This window comes from Anomalospiza imberbis, chromosome 4 (assembly GCF_031753505.1).
Source record: "Anomalospiza imberbis isolate Cuckoo-Finch-1a 21T00152 chromosome 4, ASM3175350v1, whole genome shotgun sequence".
NCBI lineage: Eukaryota > Metazoa > Chordata > Aves > Passeriformes > Viduidae > Anomalospiza > Anomalospiza imberbis.
In genome coordinates, this window is record NC_089684.1 from 19,088,220 (window position 1) to 19,105,652 (window position 17,433).

A 17,433-nucleotide genomic window follows, 5' to 3' on the forward strand; every position below is an offset into this window, starting at 1 on the left:
TTACACATACACAGAGAACATAGCAAGGTATTTCAGGTTTTTTATTAGGACTAGTTTGGAAATCACAGCATGAGTGAATTTCCAAAAACTGATATCTTATATTGAATTGGTCTGCTAGGTCTTCCTTGTCAGCAGAATTCTGTCTGTATTGCTGGTTTTCAGATCCAGGGTCCTTAAGTAAATTCATTCCTCTTAAGTAGAAAGAGGATTGTTTTGATTGAAATTTGGTAATATCTAAGTGATTATGCAAAGTCAGTAAGGAATGGCCTTTCTGCACTCCTAGAGTGTAGCACATGAAACTCGGACCTCATCCATGCAAGAGGTGTGTTACACAAAGGCCCAGAACATGCACAGATGGGCTGCTAAACCTGTAGGAGCAGCCTGCTGATTAATAAGCCAACAGAAGAGATTTTGGGCTTCAGCAGGATCCTAAACCTAAGGGTTTAGTCGAAGAAATGGGAAAAATACAATGAAGCCCTATCAGCAGAGAGCACCACCAGGCTGTGACACAGAGGTGCCCCCAAGCTTTCCCAAATAGTTACTGGCCAAGTTAAATGTGTGCCAGTAGCCAGAGGGGACAGGCATGCAAGAGATGGCAAGGATATATACAAACTCCAGACCACCTGAGTTAGGGGGCTCTGTGTCACATGCAGGGACTGTTACACAGGCCCTTTCTGGTAACCCCTTGCAGTCACCATCCCCCATCCCTTGCAGTTCCTTTCATGAACACCATCAGGGTGTCTTAGGCTGCCCAGCTGTTAGGATATGTTCAGCTTATCTGTATGAAGGAAGGAAATCAGTAAAATATTTACAAAAGATGGAAAACAGAGAGCAACTGTAATAGACTAGCAAGTTTTTGTTAAATAGGAAAATACTGTCCCTTAAGTCACATAAAAGTCTTGATGACTTCCATGGCACTGTAAACTTGAACTAGTATCCCTTTTTAGTAATATAGCCTGGATGGCAATATTTCAGGCTAATCAACCATATTTCAGGCTAATCCAATTGCCTCATCAGAATCTAGGCCTGCTAGACCTTGACCACTTCTATCAGATCTTCCAGAATATCCTTCTCCTGTAAAGTATATATGATATTATGACCCAAAGAGTTGTTGCAGTGAGGTTTTGAATCAGATGCTCTGCGTGGGATTGACTGTCTTGCATCTTCCACTTAAAAGGGAAGTAGTTTGCAAACACTTGGTGTCCAATGTATACCAGGATTGAGTTCATTCCTGAAAGGAAGCACAGGTTATACCATCTGAAAGAGCAGGTATGGGCTTGCTTCAGAGCAAGCAGGCAGAGGTGTGCCAGGCTTATAAAAGAGAGTGGCACCAAGACAATAGCAGTTAATGTCATTTGCCCCAAAGATGCTACACACTGTTCTCAAATACAGTCTGAGGGGTTCTCTTCCCCAAAAACATGTATTAAAAGAAATACAAATAACCTCTGTGCTAAATTGAAAATAAAACCAAGTAAGTTTGCTGCAATTATATTGATAAGGAGAATAATAACAGTTACTGTTTTCAGGGTGGACAAGTGCCAACCAATCTGGTCAGATCTGCTGCCTTTACCAACAAATGCTGACTGCCCTTCAAAGCTCTGGGGTTTCTGGTAGGAGGTATGATACCCTCCTGTCACCGTGCCTATTTTCCTACCCAGACAACAGGGACCAAAGCTGCTGAAAGGTCCCCTCTGCTGTGGCTTTGCATTCTCTACTTATGTTTGTTGTGTGCCCAGTGTGGTTAAAACCACAGTGGGATACTTTAGGAAACACGCTTACCGAAATTCACAGAGACACAACCTACACAGCTGCCCAGGGGATTTAGTCTTCCACATCTTTGGAAGTGTTATTACTGTGCTGACAGGCCTTTGAGTTTCCCATTAGCTTACACAAGTCTCAGCAGTCCCTTCCAAAACCAACTTTGAACAGCTGTGGTATTTTGCTTGGTACTAGGCAGCTGTTCACTGGGACCTTGACTTGATACCAAACTCGGAACAGCCATTAGGCAATAGCAGCTTTTAGCCCTCATTTAAAGAATTGATTGTCCCTCTCTCCTAAATATCTGGTCTCAAGTGTCCCAGTCCTATGCAAAGGTTCTGCTCAACTTAATAATTCTGGAATCCTTCAGGTTACCTCAGTCTAAATCCCTACTTTCTTACAGACAATGGAAGCGCAGAAAACAAAAGGGTAGTATCAGTGCAGAAAGAATCATGTGGAATGTCTCCTGATGTGTTTTACTGACCTGGGTATAAAAATGGAGCACCTGACCACCATTTCTTGACATCCACAAGGTAATATATCAGCAGTAAGAGGATGAAGGCAAAGCAGCTCATGGTTGTCACATATGATATTGACCTGCATTTTCAGTAGAAAGAGTAATATTTTGAGAACTATGTGATAGGGATCTCAATGTATAAAAGGTAAAACATTCTCTGAGCTAAATTAGTACTTTAACAAAATCATACAAAATGTTCTCTCTTTGCTTACCATAAGTTCTTGTTTATGGGAATAAACCCTTCTTCTTTAGAACATTTTGTCAAGATAGCAGAAATAATTCCCTGAAATAGAAAGTCAGTAAAGTTTATATAACCACTGCAACATGTTTTGGAAATATTTGCATTGCATTAAAATACATGTCTTTTAAGAAGAGCTGCATAACTATCTAGACTTACCATTACCATGCCCCATATGAAGAACCGACTCATAATTTGTTTGGGCTGGTCCTTGTAGAACAAAGTAATTTTTCCTGCCTTATAAAAAAATACAAAAAGAATAATTAATGCCCATTAATGTAACCACATTTCAAGAGCCAGATATATTTTCCACCAGCTACCTGTGCTAAGACAGAGACCACAGATGGGATTTCTATCAGCCAAGTGGCCGAAAGGCTCAAAATGAGGACTCTTTGTGAAGAATGGACACACAAGGGGAAAATACGTAAATGCAACCCAGTCAGCAGTAGAAGTGCACTTTTCTCCCTTTCTTATTATGTTAATTGAGGAAGGGGACAAGCATCTTTATTAGGTCAACACAACATAAGCTGAGCTCCCTCTCCCTTGGTAAGGATTGCATGAAGGAACAACACCAGAGCCAGCCCCAAGAGCTTCTCCACAGCACCCCTGACCTGCCCAGAGCACATGCTTCTTTTCATACACCACTGAGCAGCGTGTCCTGATAATTCACTCCTCAGTGTCACACTTCTGTTCCAAGCTCTGCCTCACAGATATTCCCAATCAATTTTTACCAAGTGCTACATGTGGTAACATTCCTTTCCTAGCACAAAAGTTCCAGTTTGGTTCACAACTGCTGCACTGTCAGAAAAGCCAGCAGTGCATCAAAGCTGCATCAAAAAGTGCCATACTTTAAGCAGTTGTGAGCTGTGAGCTTTTGGTGTTGGTAACACCAGTGTGAAGCCCTTCATCTCTCTTGTCGGGGAAGGTGAGCACACAGCACCTGTGCAAGATGGTTATCACTGCACAACAAGCAGAAAATCAGCAAGGGGTAGCAAGTACACCTGCAACTTTTGAAACCCTTACAAAGAAGCTGTGAAGTTTGTGTGTCTCAGCCTTATTTTCCATCATATAGAGCCAGCCTACTACCAGCATAAACCCAACCTTGAAACACCAGGTAGCTATTTTGCAAGCTTCTTGTGTCCATCCCTTACAAAATCTGAGAAGAAGTCTCAGTGTATCTAATGCAAGCTACTGTTATGTTAGCTTCCACTTCTCTGGCACTCGCCTCAGGCTGTCATCTGAAAAGCATTGCTCTGAAAAAGGTTTTGTTAGAACCAGTCTCAGCCTTAAGTAAAGAAACCCAGTTGCCTCCCCACTTCCAAGTTTACTTCAAATCTTCCCATTATAGCATGCAGCCAGAAAGAAAAAGAGGTACCTGCAGTCCCAAAAATGCCATAACAATGCTATTTATGGTCCCCAGGATCCCTTCAGGATCATATGGCATTGTTGACTGGTAAATCACCTTAGAGAGAAAACAGCTGTTACAGAGCACCCAAGCAACCAAACTCCTTTCTTTTAAATCCCCTGCACATGTAATTCCCAAGCCACTCCTGACATACTGCAAACTAAAAACTACTTACACCTGAAGAGGGATGCTGATACATGTGCTTTTCTCCAAGAATCAAACGGTCAATGTAACCAGCTGCTCCTCCAGTGCAATTGGGATACTTTCCAAAGTCCCCAATGCCCCCAGGACCAAGATAGCCCCTAGGACAGAGGCAGAGAGGTTGTAGCACAGTGTTTTTACAGTCCAGCTGCACAGCAGCTGGCCCGCTGACCCAGCACACTAAATGCTCGATGTTTTCCCAGGCTAGGGGCACACATTGATGGCATTGCAGTGATCATATATTGCTGCACACAGACCTCAGGTAGATTTTAACCCTCTTCTTTAAATAGAAAGGCAGAATGACATCACCTGTGTAACACCTGGTACTTTAATACCAAAGTAAAGAAAGTTTTTTCACATGATGTATGCTGCTTTTAACCCTGCTGGCCTGAAAGCTCTTCCCTTCATTCTTTCCCTATGGCTAATGAAATGTACCTTCTACTCAGTAGAAGAGAACCAACCTGATACCCCACATTAAGTTGTCTGAGTGCATGGTCTTACCTAGGACAGTCTGGAACTGGTAACAAGAAGGTCAGGCAGAGCCAAATTGTTTCTAACACCAGAATAAAAATCCACTGTGGCCAGTAGGGGAGAATATCCTGCAGAGCAGGGAATCGTCCTTCCTGCATGAGATGGAGGGAGGGGGTGTTAGCTGTCAAGTAAAAACCATACCCTTGGGGACAACCTGTACTTCCTGGCAGGCAGTCTTGTACCCCAGATACAAGAGGGAGATGTCATTACTAAACTGGGTTCTACCAACAGACCATTCATTTTCACAAGCAATTTCCAGACACTTAGTTACTTGAGACAGGGTGGGAAAACAAACCAAAACAAAAGCCCTTAATGTTTTTTAACTTGGAAAATGTCAAAAGGAATTTTGATTCATGTGTAGAACAAAAGCCTTTTGGTAAAACAGACTCTAGAAAGGCCAAAACCCAGTATTACTTTCCCCTGTTGTGAAAAATCCTTGCCAAAATTAACTGGACAAAATGCAGACTACAGGATTCAGCATAGAGATGCCTGTCCCAGGGCTTCCTTGGCAGTGGAAAAATCATCAAAAGTGTCTTGGAATGCCTGTTTTTAAGCACTATCTGAATGGATTGTTGAAATCCTCAAATGTAGTAAAGCTAGATGTGACAAAATGCAGATTGCAACACTGAAGGGTGCACATACCCAGCACTGACCCCTGCCAGGTCACACTGCACTACACATCAAGTAAGATGTTACATGTTTTCTTGTTTCTCATGTGTTCTTTTTGCCCAAACAAGAGCAAAGGCTCCCAAACCCTGCTCCAGTTCAGTTGTCATCTCCCCACATAACTCACCCAGGTCCCACTATCAGCTCTTGTAAACAGAAGTTCAAGAGCAGCAACCACCAGGTATGTGAATCCCAGCCTCTGGAGCACCCCTGGAATACGCAGATTATCCCAGGACACTGGAAGACATGCAAGCAATGTGGAAGAGGAGCAGACACAGGCTCTGCTGTAAATACAAAAGTGACCCTTCTTCAGGGAGAGCTGAGATCCACTGCACATGTGGGTACAAGGGACACCTCCACTCTGCCATCCCAATTTTCTATACATCAAAATCCTGGGAAAGTCACTAAGACAATAAACAGTGGTTGGCACAGAGTCTTAACAGAGAGAATTGCATCAGTGCTGAACTGAACAGCACTTCACAAGATACTATCCAACAGCTGACACAGTTTTTGCAACAGCCCAGCCAAGGAGTTACAAGTTACAGAAATGCAAAAAGAGAGCAAGTTCCACTCACAAGGTCCAAGGCAGTAATTGGGATTCACAACAATGATTCCCAGCAGGATTAGCACAAAACTCCTCCAGATGATTTTTCTAAGAACCTTCCACTTAGAACTTCCCCACCTCAGCATGGAGCCCAGTGCCAATGCTACTGATGTCCCCATGATGAACACAAACCTGGAGAACAGAGCAGATGGGAGATGGAGCTGACAGATATCTCATAACATGTATGAGTAACAGCAAACACTAAAGCTGGCAGAGCGGCCTGCATTGGCCCAACAGAGATGCATGCATTGAGTGAAACTGGGTGATTTTATTTCCTCTGAGTGCTAGGAATTTCCAGGCTACTGAGCTTGCACTATGGGGCACTTCTACCTTTTTCAGTGGTCAGTTTAGGTAGGGTTGTAATTGCAGTCTGCTCTTTTTCCAGCAATTCATATGCTACCAAAAAATTCCATTACAAAAATTAAATTATCATCTTCAGAGCAGTCAAGCACCAGCTTCAAATCTATTATTCAAATTCAGAACTGACCCTCTCCTCTAGATTAGGTTCACAGTCCAAGTCCAGCTCCCTAGTCCAACAGAAAACCACAGCTGGTGTAGAGCAGCATGTTAGGGGCAGATGGAATAATTGCTTCCCCATAAGACCATTCTTTGGTTATAGAAATATTAGCTTAATCCAAAATTTATTTGGCTTTTTTATCTACGGATACACACCAGTCCAGCTTCAAATCTTGCCAGACTGGCAGCTTTTAACACAGTGGCATGGCGTTGAGCTTCTCAGGAAAACTGCACTTCCACTGGCAGTGTAGCCCTGGGCCTTGTGGGAAGGAGGAGAATATGGGGCACCAAAACCACTTAGCTCTTCTAATGGTTCATAAGCGTTGTGTTGTTATTTGTAGGGGTAATTGTATTAACTAACACAAATTCATCCCTCCAAATACATTTCCACATGGAGGCAAGGTGCACATAAAGTTCCACTTGCAATGTTTAATATAAAGAATCACTTGATACAAAAACTGTTCTTCAAGAAAACTTACCACGGAAACACCAGATCTGCCACTGTTAATCCTACAGAGAAATAAAAAGGAGCATGTTATTTGCCTTGAACCCTCCTCAAATTTAACAATATTACTGATGATTTTCTAGAGGAATTGCAGGCTGCTAGCAATTATTCATGTCTCAAAATCTAAAACAGGTTATAAGCAAAACCTACAAAGAACTAATCATCTTGCTTCACTGCATTTGCCACTCTTCAAGAATAGGGTCAGAACTGATTGCTGTGCCTTGGGAAAGATTTCAGGGGTGGGATCCTTGCTATTTTCCACAAGGGCATTACAGTGCTTGACTTCATCCCCATCAGCTTACCAATCAAGGCATTATGTTATTACAGCACTGAGCTGTAAAGCAAGCACTCAGCTTGACTGTGGTCATTAAGCAACACAGGAAAGTTAAAGATACGACCCTGTATCACAAAAGAAAAGGTTACACCCAGACTGTGATGTGAAACCATCCTGTCACTGCATGAGGAGGAGGACCATACTCTACTTTGCCCATTTAGCCAACAGGCAGATTCTCTGCTGAGGCAAACAGCACAGCATCCCAGCCTTTGGCTGAGCAACAGGTTGCTGCAGCAGCTGCAACACCAACCATTTCTAGACACTGCTGCAGTTAAAACCCAGAGCAGCTGTCTCAATTGTACTTTACCATTCCAGCTCTCATGTTTGAAGAACCAGTATTTCCCTCCTCCATAGTTAACAAACACCATAATTACAAGAGAGAGCCTAAAAAGACAACAAAACCACAAAGTATCACATGTAAAAGAAATGCATATCTATCAACACAAAGTTAATGATTACTACTCCCACTAATGCATTTCTAACTCTGAGATTTGATTTATTTTATTTTAAAGCAAGATTTCCAAGGTTTCCAGCTTTACCAACCAGTAAGCCATGTTTCAAAAATCATGGGTGGTGGTGAACCAAAGCAAGCTCCTTGGCATAGCATTTTCACACTGAACACATTGTTCTTTTGCACCCTTTGCCACAACTTTGACATTTCCTCAAATTAGATCAATTACAAAGTATTTTGGAAAATCTGAGAATTAAAATCTCGATTAACTTCCAAGTAAAACAGATCACCTTGCGCTGTCCATCTGCTATATATTGACATGCACTGTCAAATTGCTACTGGAAAAGTCTCATTCCCCTTGGAAGAGCTGCTTTTGAGCAAGCTCTACGCTTACCCTCGGAAGGTGTCAAGGGAACGCAGCCGCTGCCGAGAGCCCGTGTTCCACGATTGCGGGGTAGGATCACAGTTAATGGAGTCTGTGTTCGGGGATCCGAGCTCCTTCGGGAACAAACCAGACATGTGAAGAGCAAGTCAGCAGCTGCACCAGCTGACTAGGGAACAAAGGATAGTAAACTGCAAACTTTCACACACACTCTGTCTCTATTCTCCCTGTCTTCCTTTTGTCTACTTCTAACCTCTTCCTGGCTTCACCACATTGCAATAATGCTTGCAGATGCTCCAGACTCTACCTTTGACCAGGTAGAAACAAGAATGCAGTGAAATGAGCCTGTGCTTGAGACTCATTAGAGCTGGGTCCCCTCCAAATCAGCCAGAGACTTGCCAACACTCTGAGTACTGCTTTACAACAGAGCTGAGCAGATCCAGCTACTAAGTCTCAAACAGGACCCCCCCAAACCCATCAGCATTTGTCTGACACCACAGAGAGACTGTTTCAAGATTGCTGTAGTGCTCTGCTTCCAAGTCTTTTGATTCTAGACAGGTTTGGACCTCTTAGATACGAAGCCCAGACTGTGATGAACTATCTACATTCTAGTACAAAATGAGGATCCCATGGAAATGGTGGTTCTAGGGATGCCAGAGAAATTCTGACTTCATTTTTTTTCTAAATTCCTGCTGTGCTGGAAGCAGCAACGAAGGCTGTGATTTCCCTTACACTGACTATATTAGAAGGAGACAGTATTTTCACCAACACATTAGTTTCAAGGGAATTAAAGAGGACACAAAACTGTATGTTCAAAACTTGCAAGAGCTTTACAGGGAACCCGCTACACTTGCATGGAAACCCAGTCTAGCACTCTCCATTGACATAAAATTGCCTGACATCTATACAAGATTTGCTAAGGGGAGCACACTAAGGGGAAGATGATTAGTAATACAAGTCCCCAGATGTCCAGATAGTGTTTTCCTCAGAGATGCAAACACTAAAGAATGCAAACTAAAGATACTGTGGTCACTCACGGAGTTAATCATACGATCAGTTGCTCTGGGATTCAGTTTCTTGTAAACCCAGTTTCTGACTGGATCAATTCTGAAAATGAGTGTAACATTTTAAAACACAAAACAAAGCCAAAAGTACTTTATAGTTAATTTCACCTTAATAGAAGCTATTTAGCAGAATAAAACAGAAGTTTTGACAGTTCCTATTTCTGTTTTTACAGTTCACATAGGTAATACTGAGATTCAGCCAGCACCTAGGATCTCAGTTAAGTCCAGCTGTGGAAATACACTGACACAAGCTCATGTTTGGGGTTTTATTCTCGGGTTGCTTACAGGCCAGCATGACTTACACCATTCAGTAAAGGGTAGAAGGTTGCATTTGTTACATGCACTTTGGTCCCACTGACTTGGATTACTGATCCAGAGCTAGACAAGGAACATCAGGGTGCAGCAGGTGTTGTGTGAGCTTACAGTGAACATCCGCTGCTGTGCACACAAACTACCAAGGCTGCAAGATATCCCTCGAGTGAAATCGCATTACTCTGCATTTCTTGCCTCATGTGCCACAATGTGCACATGGCACCTGATAACAGGATCTGGTCTGCAAGCAGGGCTACAAGTGGGACTCCAAAGTATTACCACACTGAGATGTGTGGTCTTAAACTGGTACATGCAAGGAGGAAGTTCACTTACTTCATTAGAAGGCGCCCAGCAATCAGGATAGCAAGGATCCCCATGTAAACCAAGAAAGCAAAGAGAATAGCTACATGAAAAGAGAAGAACACAACTCTATAAATGATCTAACAAAACCATTCAGCAACCTGGGCTTGGCCAAGTGTGACCCAAACACGACACAAAGCCCAACTCGCTGATCATCATCCCACTTTCTGCATGCAATATACATCCCAGAGGAAAATAAAAACCCACAGCAAAACCCCCAAACTACCCAACACAAAAGCAGGTTAGTTTCAAAGTACAGGTCAGTGACTCCCCATCTCAGCATAAAAAGAGCAAAATAAAACCGCATTGCATCACAAGACACTAGGGAGAGAAGAGCTGATGTGCTGTGATATGTTCTGAAGAAGGAAGTAGAGATTTAAAAACAGCCTCAACATGAAGAAGATAGGGGAAAGGGCAATACACCTTGTTAGCAAGCATGGAGAACTTTTCTTTACAGTTAGGAAACTGGAAGAACTGAATAATAATGTAATGGAAAAGAACAGACATAGACAAGAGTTTGAAACAGTCCTGGATAAGAGATGAACAAGAAAGAAGAAGGTCAGGTTCTAAATTAAAAGTGCAACAACAAACAAAAATCCAAACAAACACTCTGTGAATTGTTTCCCATTTTGTGAGAGAAGATAAAGGGAAGAAGAGGGAGGATTCTGTGTATATACAAAAACATGCAGGAAAACAGGAAGTAATATTTCCCTCCAGACACATACCCACTGATTTTTCTGTACTAATGCCTGCTGCAAAAATGTTGTAGGCAGACAGGATATCATGTGAAGAGGCCTGATCCTGGTCAGGGCCTCAAGACGTGTGTATAAAACATATGGAGGTAAGGATGTCGAGAAAGAAGAAGAGCAAACCCTTGACAACTCTTCAGCACAGCACAAGTGGCTGCACAGGCTTCTTAGGGGGAGACATGTGGGTTGTAGAATGAAAAGGAAAAAGAGAGCTCTACATACGGAGGTAGCTGTTGATAGGGCCTTCATTGATGATTAGGTCACAAGAAACTGTTTGGGTGCTTGTACTTAGGGTCTTTACCACAAGGGAATAATTGCCAAACTCTCCAAAATGATACTGAATCCTGCAAATGATAAAGGAAACAAAACCTGGTGAGCCACCCCCAGTACATGCAGGTACCACTGCAGCACTTAGGGGGACTGTCAGCCTGAATGCTTTAGGAAAGGCAAGCCAAAAACTTGGACCAACACTGTGATCTAACACAGAACTTGCCTCTTCCAAACATTTCCCTCCCCTAGCCCAGCACCAATTCTTTACTACACATGCACTGCCATCATTTGTGGTCTTGAACTAGAGACTCCCTGCAAGAGAAACCAGGTGCTTGCACACGGTGCCTCAATGAACACCGTTTTTGCTCCTGCTTGCACCTAGATCCTTTCAGCACAATTCCAAAGTACACCACTGTTACAGCAGTGGGGTAAAGACTGAGCTCTAGGTCTAAACAGTTGGGAAAAAGGACGAGATGAGCAGGCAGTGAAGAGGCACATAGCTCCAGGGGAAAAAAACCAAACCAACAACAAACCAAACCAACACAAATACAGGATAGAGCTAGCCATGTATTCCCTGGGGCTGGGACACCTACTTGCAGAGATCTCTGTCACCCATAGAGCTGTTGAGCAGCAGGGTGAGTGGATGCTGCGTATCAACCATTACCGACGCCGTGCCTGGTTTTCTCAGGCTCTCGTTGCCTGGTGGGACAAACGCCAGGAACTGATACAAGCACTGTGGAAGAAGAGATGAAGGGAGCTCATTAGTGCCAAAGGAGAGTGAAAGGGAGTTCTGCCTTGCATGGTGGCAAAGACAAGGAAAGATGCCACGGGGCTGGAGCATCTCCTGCTGCGGGAGTTCTCTGCGTGCTGCTCGGAAGGTAAACCGAAGCGAAGCGACCTGACGAAGCCACGGGGAGACGCCGGAGAAGCCGAGCAGCCCCGCCGCTGGCCGGGCTGTCAGAAGCGGAGGCCAGGGGGTGACCCCCGCCCGGCACAGCCCCTCACCTGGTGGCAGGAGCCGGAGCGGGCGGCGAGGTTCAGGCCCGGGGCGGGCAGCTCGTTGCGGACGAGCAGCAGCGCCTGGTCCATCCGCCCCGAGCGCCGCCGCTCCGCCGCCGCCGCCGCCCCGCCGCGGGGCCCCGGCGCGCCCTGCCCGTCGGGCTGCGAGAGGCCGGGCGCCATCAGCAGCGCGCCCAGCGCCGCCGCCACCGCGGCCACCAGCCCCGCCGCCGCCGCCATCGCGCCGCGCTCCGCCCCGGGGCGGGACCGCCACCGCCCCGCGCGGCCGCGCTTCCCGGTGTTTTCCGGGGTCGGGCGTCCCTGTCCGCGCCGCCCGCCGCTCGGGCCCGCCTGCGCGGAAACGCGGGATGATGCGCAGCGCGGCGAGCGTCGAGCTTGCAGCCGCCTTTAACACGTCCCGCTGCCACGCGTGGCTTCTCGTCGTAGGCTGCAGGCTCCGGACCGCGGTGCCTGCGGGACGGCTGGGCAGCCGGCACTGAAAAAGCCGTACAGGCGTTCATCCCCGGGCTGGGAAAAGGGTCCTGCTTAGCCTCCGTCTTCCACGGAGGATGCGGAAGGCACGGCCATGGAAAAGAAACCGCATTTTGTTAGGAGGGAGTTATTTCCCAGAGAGGTGCCGTCCATCTCACTGGCGTTACTGCTTGCAGCCGTCCTGCTCCTTAATGCCCTTCTCTACCTGTACCTCAATAAGTTTTCCAGCTCTCTGGGACGTGTCGAAACGGACTCTGGCCTCTGCCCTTTTGGACATTTCAAATTCGGAGCGGTGAAGAATTGTTCCCCGTGGCTTTCCTGCGAGGCCATAAATAGGGAAGTCAGGAAACTCAAGTGTGTTGGTGAAGGTGCTGTGAAAAAGGTGAGTTTGGATTTCCTTTCTTCTCTCCTCTGGATAAAGAGCTTTCACAGTTTCCTGGCTAATTAATGCCACCACTGCTGTTATGACTATCCTTTCAGCAGCTAATTACTGCAGGCATCCGGGACCATACGGCTACTGATAAGGTGAACACAACAGGTACGAGAGCATGACCTGGGCCACCTCTCTGACACCAAACGACATCCAGCTACACAAGCAAAATCACAGATTGGTACAATTATGACAGAGTAAGACTGGTTATTTTGGTGATATAAAATAACTTAATTCATATGCATTGTCCATTCCAAAGAAAATGTAGGGAATTGTGATATAACTGTGTATCAGAAAGGGCTTGCTGTAACAGGTACAGGGCTCTACCTAAAACTGACTGTGCCTGGTGATTGTAATTTGCAGTTGTGACTAACCAGTCGCAGGAAGAGGTCAGCAGCAACTGGTAGCAGTTCATAGAAGACGGCTCTCCACTTGTCTTATGTGTTTCTTGTGTGTTCTCAGGTCTTCCTTTCTGAGTGGAAGGAAAAGAAAGTGGTCCTTTCACAGCTTACCAACCCAGAGCTGAAGGAGGACTTTCTCCATGGACTGAAGATGCTGAAAGCCCTTCAGAGCAAGCATGTTGTCCGGCTGCTTGGCTACTGTGAGCAGCAGTTCACAATCCTCACAGAGTACCATCCTCTTGGTTCACTGAGAAGCCTGAATGAAACTCTCCACATTCCCAAATACAAGGGCATGAACACCTGGCATCGCAGGCTGATGCTTGCTATAGACTACGTGAGTATCATTCGGTACCTACACAGCAGCCCCCTGGGCACCTTAGTGATGTGCGACTCAAATGACCTGGACAAGGTTCTCTCCCAGTATCTCCTGACAAGTGACTTTCACGTTCTGGTGAATGATTTGGATGCCTTGCCTCTTGTGAACAGGAGTGCTGGCAGGCTGGTGAAATGTGGTCACAGGGAACTCCAGGGTGAGTTTGTAGCTCCTGAGCAGCGTTGGCCCTATGGAGAAGATGTGCCATTTGAAGATGACCTCATGCCTCCCTATGACGAGAAAACAGACATCTGGAAAATCCCAGATGTCTCCAATTTTTTCTTGGGCCATGTTGAAGGAAGTGACATTGTACGACTGCATCTGTTTGACATCCATGCAGCATGTAAGAAGACGGACCCGGCAGAACGGCCCTCTGCCCAAGAGGTCTTAGACACCTACAGGAAAGTTTTAACTCTGCTTATTCGGGAAGCAGCCATACCTGGTACTAGAGAAATGTTATAGTGAATCATGAGGCAAACAACATCCTGATGTTTTAAGTTGATGTCCTTCCTATTTATGTAGCTTGCCTGATGGGCAAAATCTCTGTCCCCAGAACTAAGAAAAGAACAGCTGAACTTGTACCTCTTGATTAAGAGAAAAAAATCCCCCCAGTGCAAGAGCTGCGCAAGCTTTCTATTGGCATGTTTAATCTACCATTGGAAGAGGAGGAGGGAGAGAAAGGAAGTTGTGTAGGTGCAGGGGAAATTTGTTCCTTAAGAAATGTTAAATTTTCTTTTGCAACATTTGTTCAAAAAATATCTTAAAATTTACAGAAAAACAGATAAAAAAATATTTGTCTACCTTAACTTGGTGGAGACTGGAGACCAGAGACGATGGCATGCCCCTCACAAGCTCTGTGCTGATTGCTGTGGCTTTGGCCTATGTTGTATCCACAAAGCCCTCATCTACTTTCCAATGCAGTAAAAGCAGCAGTCGCTCAGAAGGGAGGACCCCATTTCACTTCAGATTTTGGTGAGCCCCAGTGCCAGAGCTGCAGTGGCAGCTGGCTGGGGCATAGGTTGTTTTTGGAGCCATATGCCCTGTATCCCACACCAGCAAGTGTGTGGCCACTTCTGGAAGCAAGATGTTGCAGATTCTGAAGAGTCTGCTTATAGACACAGATTCTTGGTTTTCAAGCTTTTGTCCTGTGGTATTCTCAGATGGGCTCTAGAGATGAAGCTGTCGAATGCAAGTCTCTTGCTCGTCTATAATCCACAGAAATGCTGAACATTTTGGAAGAGAGCTGAAATGTGTCTCTTTTTTTCATTCACTTATGCTGGCTTAGTGTCATCATGATTTGAGGGAAAGGAGGATAACAAAGAACTGAAAGAGAATGTGATTTCCACAACAAGGAGCATTAAACACAAGCTCTGGAAAAGAAAATTCCTGTATTCAGAGCAAACAACTCTATTCAAAGTCCACTAAGGATAGAGGAAGGCTGCTAAAAAGTAGCCTTGTTTGGTGTGTTAGGAAAAAGCTTGAGGTAACCTGCATGGATGTAACAGCCTGGTACCAACAGCTGGAGAGGAAGAACAATGATGCCTTAATCCAGCAATAGGCTGTGTTTGGTGGGACTGCGATCCAGGATGTAGTTCTCTTTGTGAATAAACAGGAATAATATGAATGAGAAACATGGACTCTACCATTGTCCACCTGAGGACTTTATGTGCTGTGGACTAAATCTTTGAAAGGCCTAAGAGACAACTTCCATGTTGTGACCTGAGAGGTGATTTCTAAGCAGAGAAGTACATTGTCTTTTTTGCTCGTTTTTGAAGAGTTTCTGTGTTGCTATTCCTCTTCACATAAACCAGCCATGTTCTGACTGCATTGAGATCATGCAGTCATTTCATATGTATAATGTTCAAATCCTGGTATGAGAATTTTATTATAAATGGGAAAAATTTCCTGCAAATTAGTAAATTCATTCCTGATATCATACAATGTCACCAGGAGTCCTTTAAAAGCTGCTGATTATGCCTTTCCTTTCCCCCTGGGCAGTCTGTTGTCTTAAATTAGACTTTTGCCATTTTTCACTTTTCCATTCCTTCCTTGGAGCTTTCCTACTCAGGTTGTCAGGAGACAAAGCTCAGAAATCAATTTCTCCAAAAGAGAGCAATGATTGTGGATGCTTTGGGTTTGTTTTGGACTTTGACTCAAAATGCCTAAAAGAAGCATGGGGAAAAGAAATGCTCTTTGTAAATGCATCATTCAGCCTGTGAACTCTTGACTTGTTATTATTAGGGTGAGAGTTCTACAGTTCCAGTATGAATACAGGATGTGCAGCAGCTGGAAAAGTGTGTTGTTACAGCTCCTTGAAGCCAGGGATAAGGCTTTAAAGGGCCAAGAGTCAAATCTTCTGCATGTTTCCCCCATAATAACTTGTTACCTTTTGTTAGCCATCATGTACACTTGAAAGGGAAATCATCATCTGATGGCTGTAAATAACTATTCTATGAAGGGTTTTTAAGAGTGTAGCAAGGACAGACAAGAACCTGACAAACATTTTGTGCTGGTTTCTCTTGGTTAAGACAAGCTTCTGCTGGGATTCTTGCCCTGTTGTATACTCTTGCACCTTGCAAACAACCATATTAATTTCACAGAGTGGAAAAATGTGAAAAAATTCTGGTTTGGAATAATTATCTTGCCATGGAGATGATTCCCTGTTCCTGGATGAGAGTTACAATTTTTTTTAAGAAAAGGTGTCTCCCTAAACATTCACTCTGGGCAGTGGCTTCTCCAAGTCTCTTTCCCATTCCCTCTCCTTCAGCTTGTGTGTTGTCTGGCGTTGTATTGCAGCAGGAATAAATCAGATTTGTTCTGAATACAACATTATGGAGCTGCAGTTTCTTTTTTGGGATGTTGTTTCTGTCTGTGAGGAAACACTAGATGGCAGCATGAAGGTCAGTTAAGTTATTAGCAGTTGCCTCTGAAGCCCACACATAGGCAGAATCTGACCTTGAAACCAGTATTTTCTTAGCAAACTTCCCTAAACCCCTTAAAGATCTCATTGTGTTTGCTTTAGTGAATCTGAAGGAACAAGACCGATAGATATAGGGTCTGACCTATTAACCACACATGCCACACATGCCACTTCCCCTTTAACTTGCTCATGGTCTTTGTCTACTTTACTGTCCATTTCTGTCTCAACCTGGTGAGACCAAAACCAAGTTTGCATGGCACCTCCTTCCAGTCTTTCTTTAAAATCAGACGTTTGTGCCCTATGCATCTTTCTATTATTCTCTGCTAGCTCCTTCTGCAATCTCAAGATTGCATGAATCCAGTCCTTCCCACATTTCCAGCTTCTTTTCCCTTAAAGGGAAAAGGCAAGGCATCACAGAGAGGGGAAAAAGAGGCAGGACAGTCCTATATGCAGTAGTCTTCCCTCTTTCCAATTCTCTTCTGGGCATTTCAGTCTTTACCACCAGTCACACACAGCCTTTGATAAACTTTCAGGGACTTTGCTGCCTCAGTACAAGCGGCTTTTGTCTGTCTAGTGGAAAACATCAAAAGATGAAGGGCAGGAAGAGGCCTGTTCACAGCTGGGAGCCTGCAAGTCCCCAACCAGCTCTAAACCAGTGGCCATGACCTCCCCTGCTAAGACCAATGCCACAGTTCTGCCTAACCTCAACAACAGCTGCTGGTTCTTATCTCAAGCTCAGGTCAAGTGCCCCACATTCCCTGTCCTTTCCCACAAAAGATGCTTCTCTGGGGATGGTCATTGCCATGTTTCTTATTGTATTACTGTTCTTCCATTCTGAAAGTCCAGTCAAAGAAACTGCACAAAAATGCAGGTCACACAAGGAGAAGGACAGCAACTGATGCTTATCTCCTCCAGAAAACTTCAGAGGAGGTTCCCCAAACCACCCTAGGTAGTC

The 17,433-nt window shown here is 44.7% G+C and overlaps 2 protein-coding genes across 2 annotated transcripts; one reads left to right on the forward strand and one right to left on the reverse strand.

The window, feature by feature from the left end:
* Nucleotides 1-27: 27 nt before the first annotated feature.
* On the reverse strand, nt 28-12,126 carry HGSNAT (heparan-alpha-glucosaminide N-acetyltransferase). The gene is made up of 17 exons (XM_068187384.1): nt 11,869-12,126; nt 11,457-11,596; nt 10,816-10,937; nt 9,818-9,887; nt 9,146-9,215; nt 8,121-8,224; nt 7,583-7,659; nt 6,916-6,946; nt 5,892-6,052; nt 5,444-5,553; nt 4,621-4,742; nt 4,094-4,220; nt 3,889-3,975; nt 2,673-2,750; nt 2,488-2,558; nt 2,243-2,355; nt 28-1,231 (listed from the first exon to the last, which is right to left on the reverse strand). The coding sequence occupies exons 1-17, from the start codon at nt 12,100-12,102 to the stop codon at nt 1,050-1,052; spliced, it is 1,899 nt and encodes a 632-aa protein (XP_068043485.1). The 5' UTR covers nt 12,103-12,126; the 3' UTR covers nt 28-1,049.
* Nucleotides 12,127-12,174: 48 nt separating this feature from the next.
* Nucleotides 12,175-17,318, forward strand: POMK (protein O-mannose kinase). Its single transcript, XM_068187393.1, has 2 exons — nt 12,175-12,736; nt 13,247-17,318. Exons 1-2 carry the CDS (start codon nt 12,449-12,451, stop codon nt 14,018-14,020), a joined length of 1,062 nt encoding a protein of 353 aa, XP_068043494.1. The 5' UTR covers nt 12,175-12,448; the 3' UTR covers nt 14,021-17,318.
* The last annotated feature ends 115 nt before the right edge of the window (nt 17,319-17,433 follow it).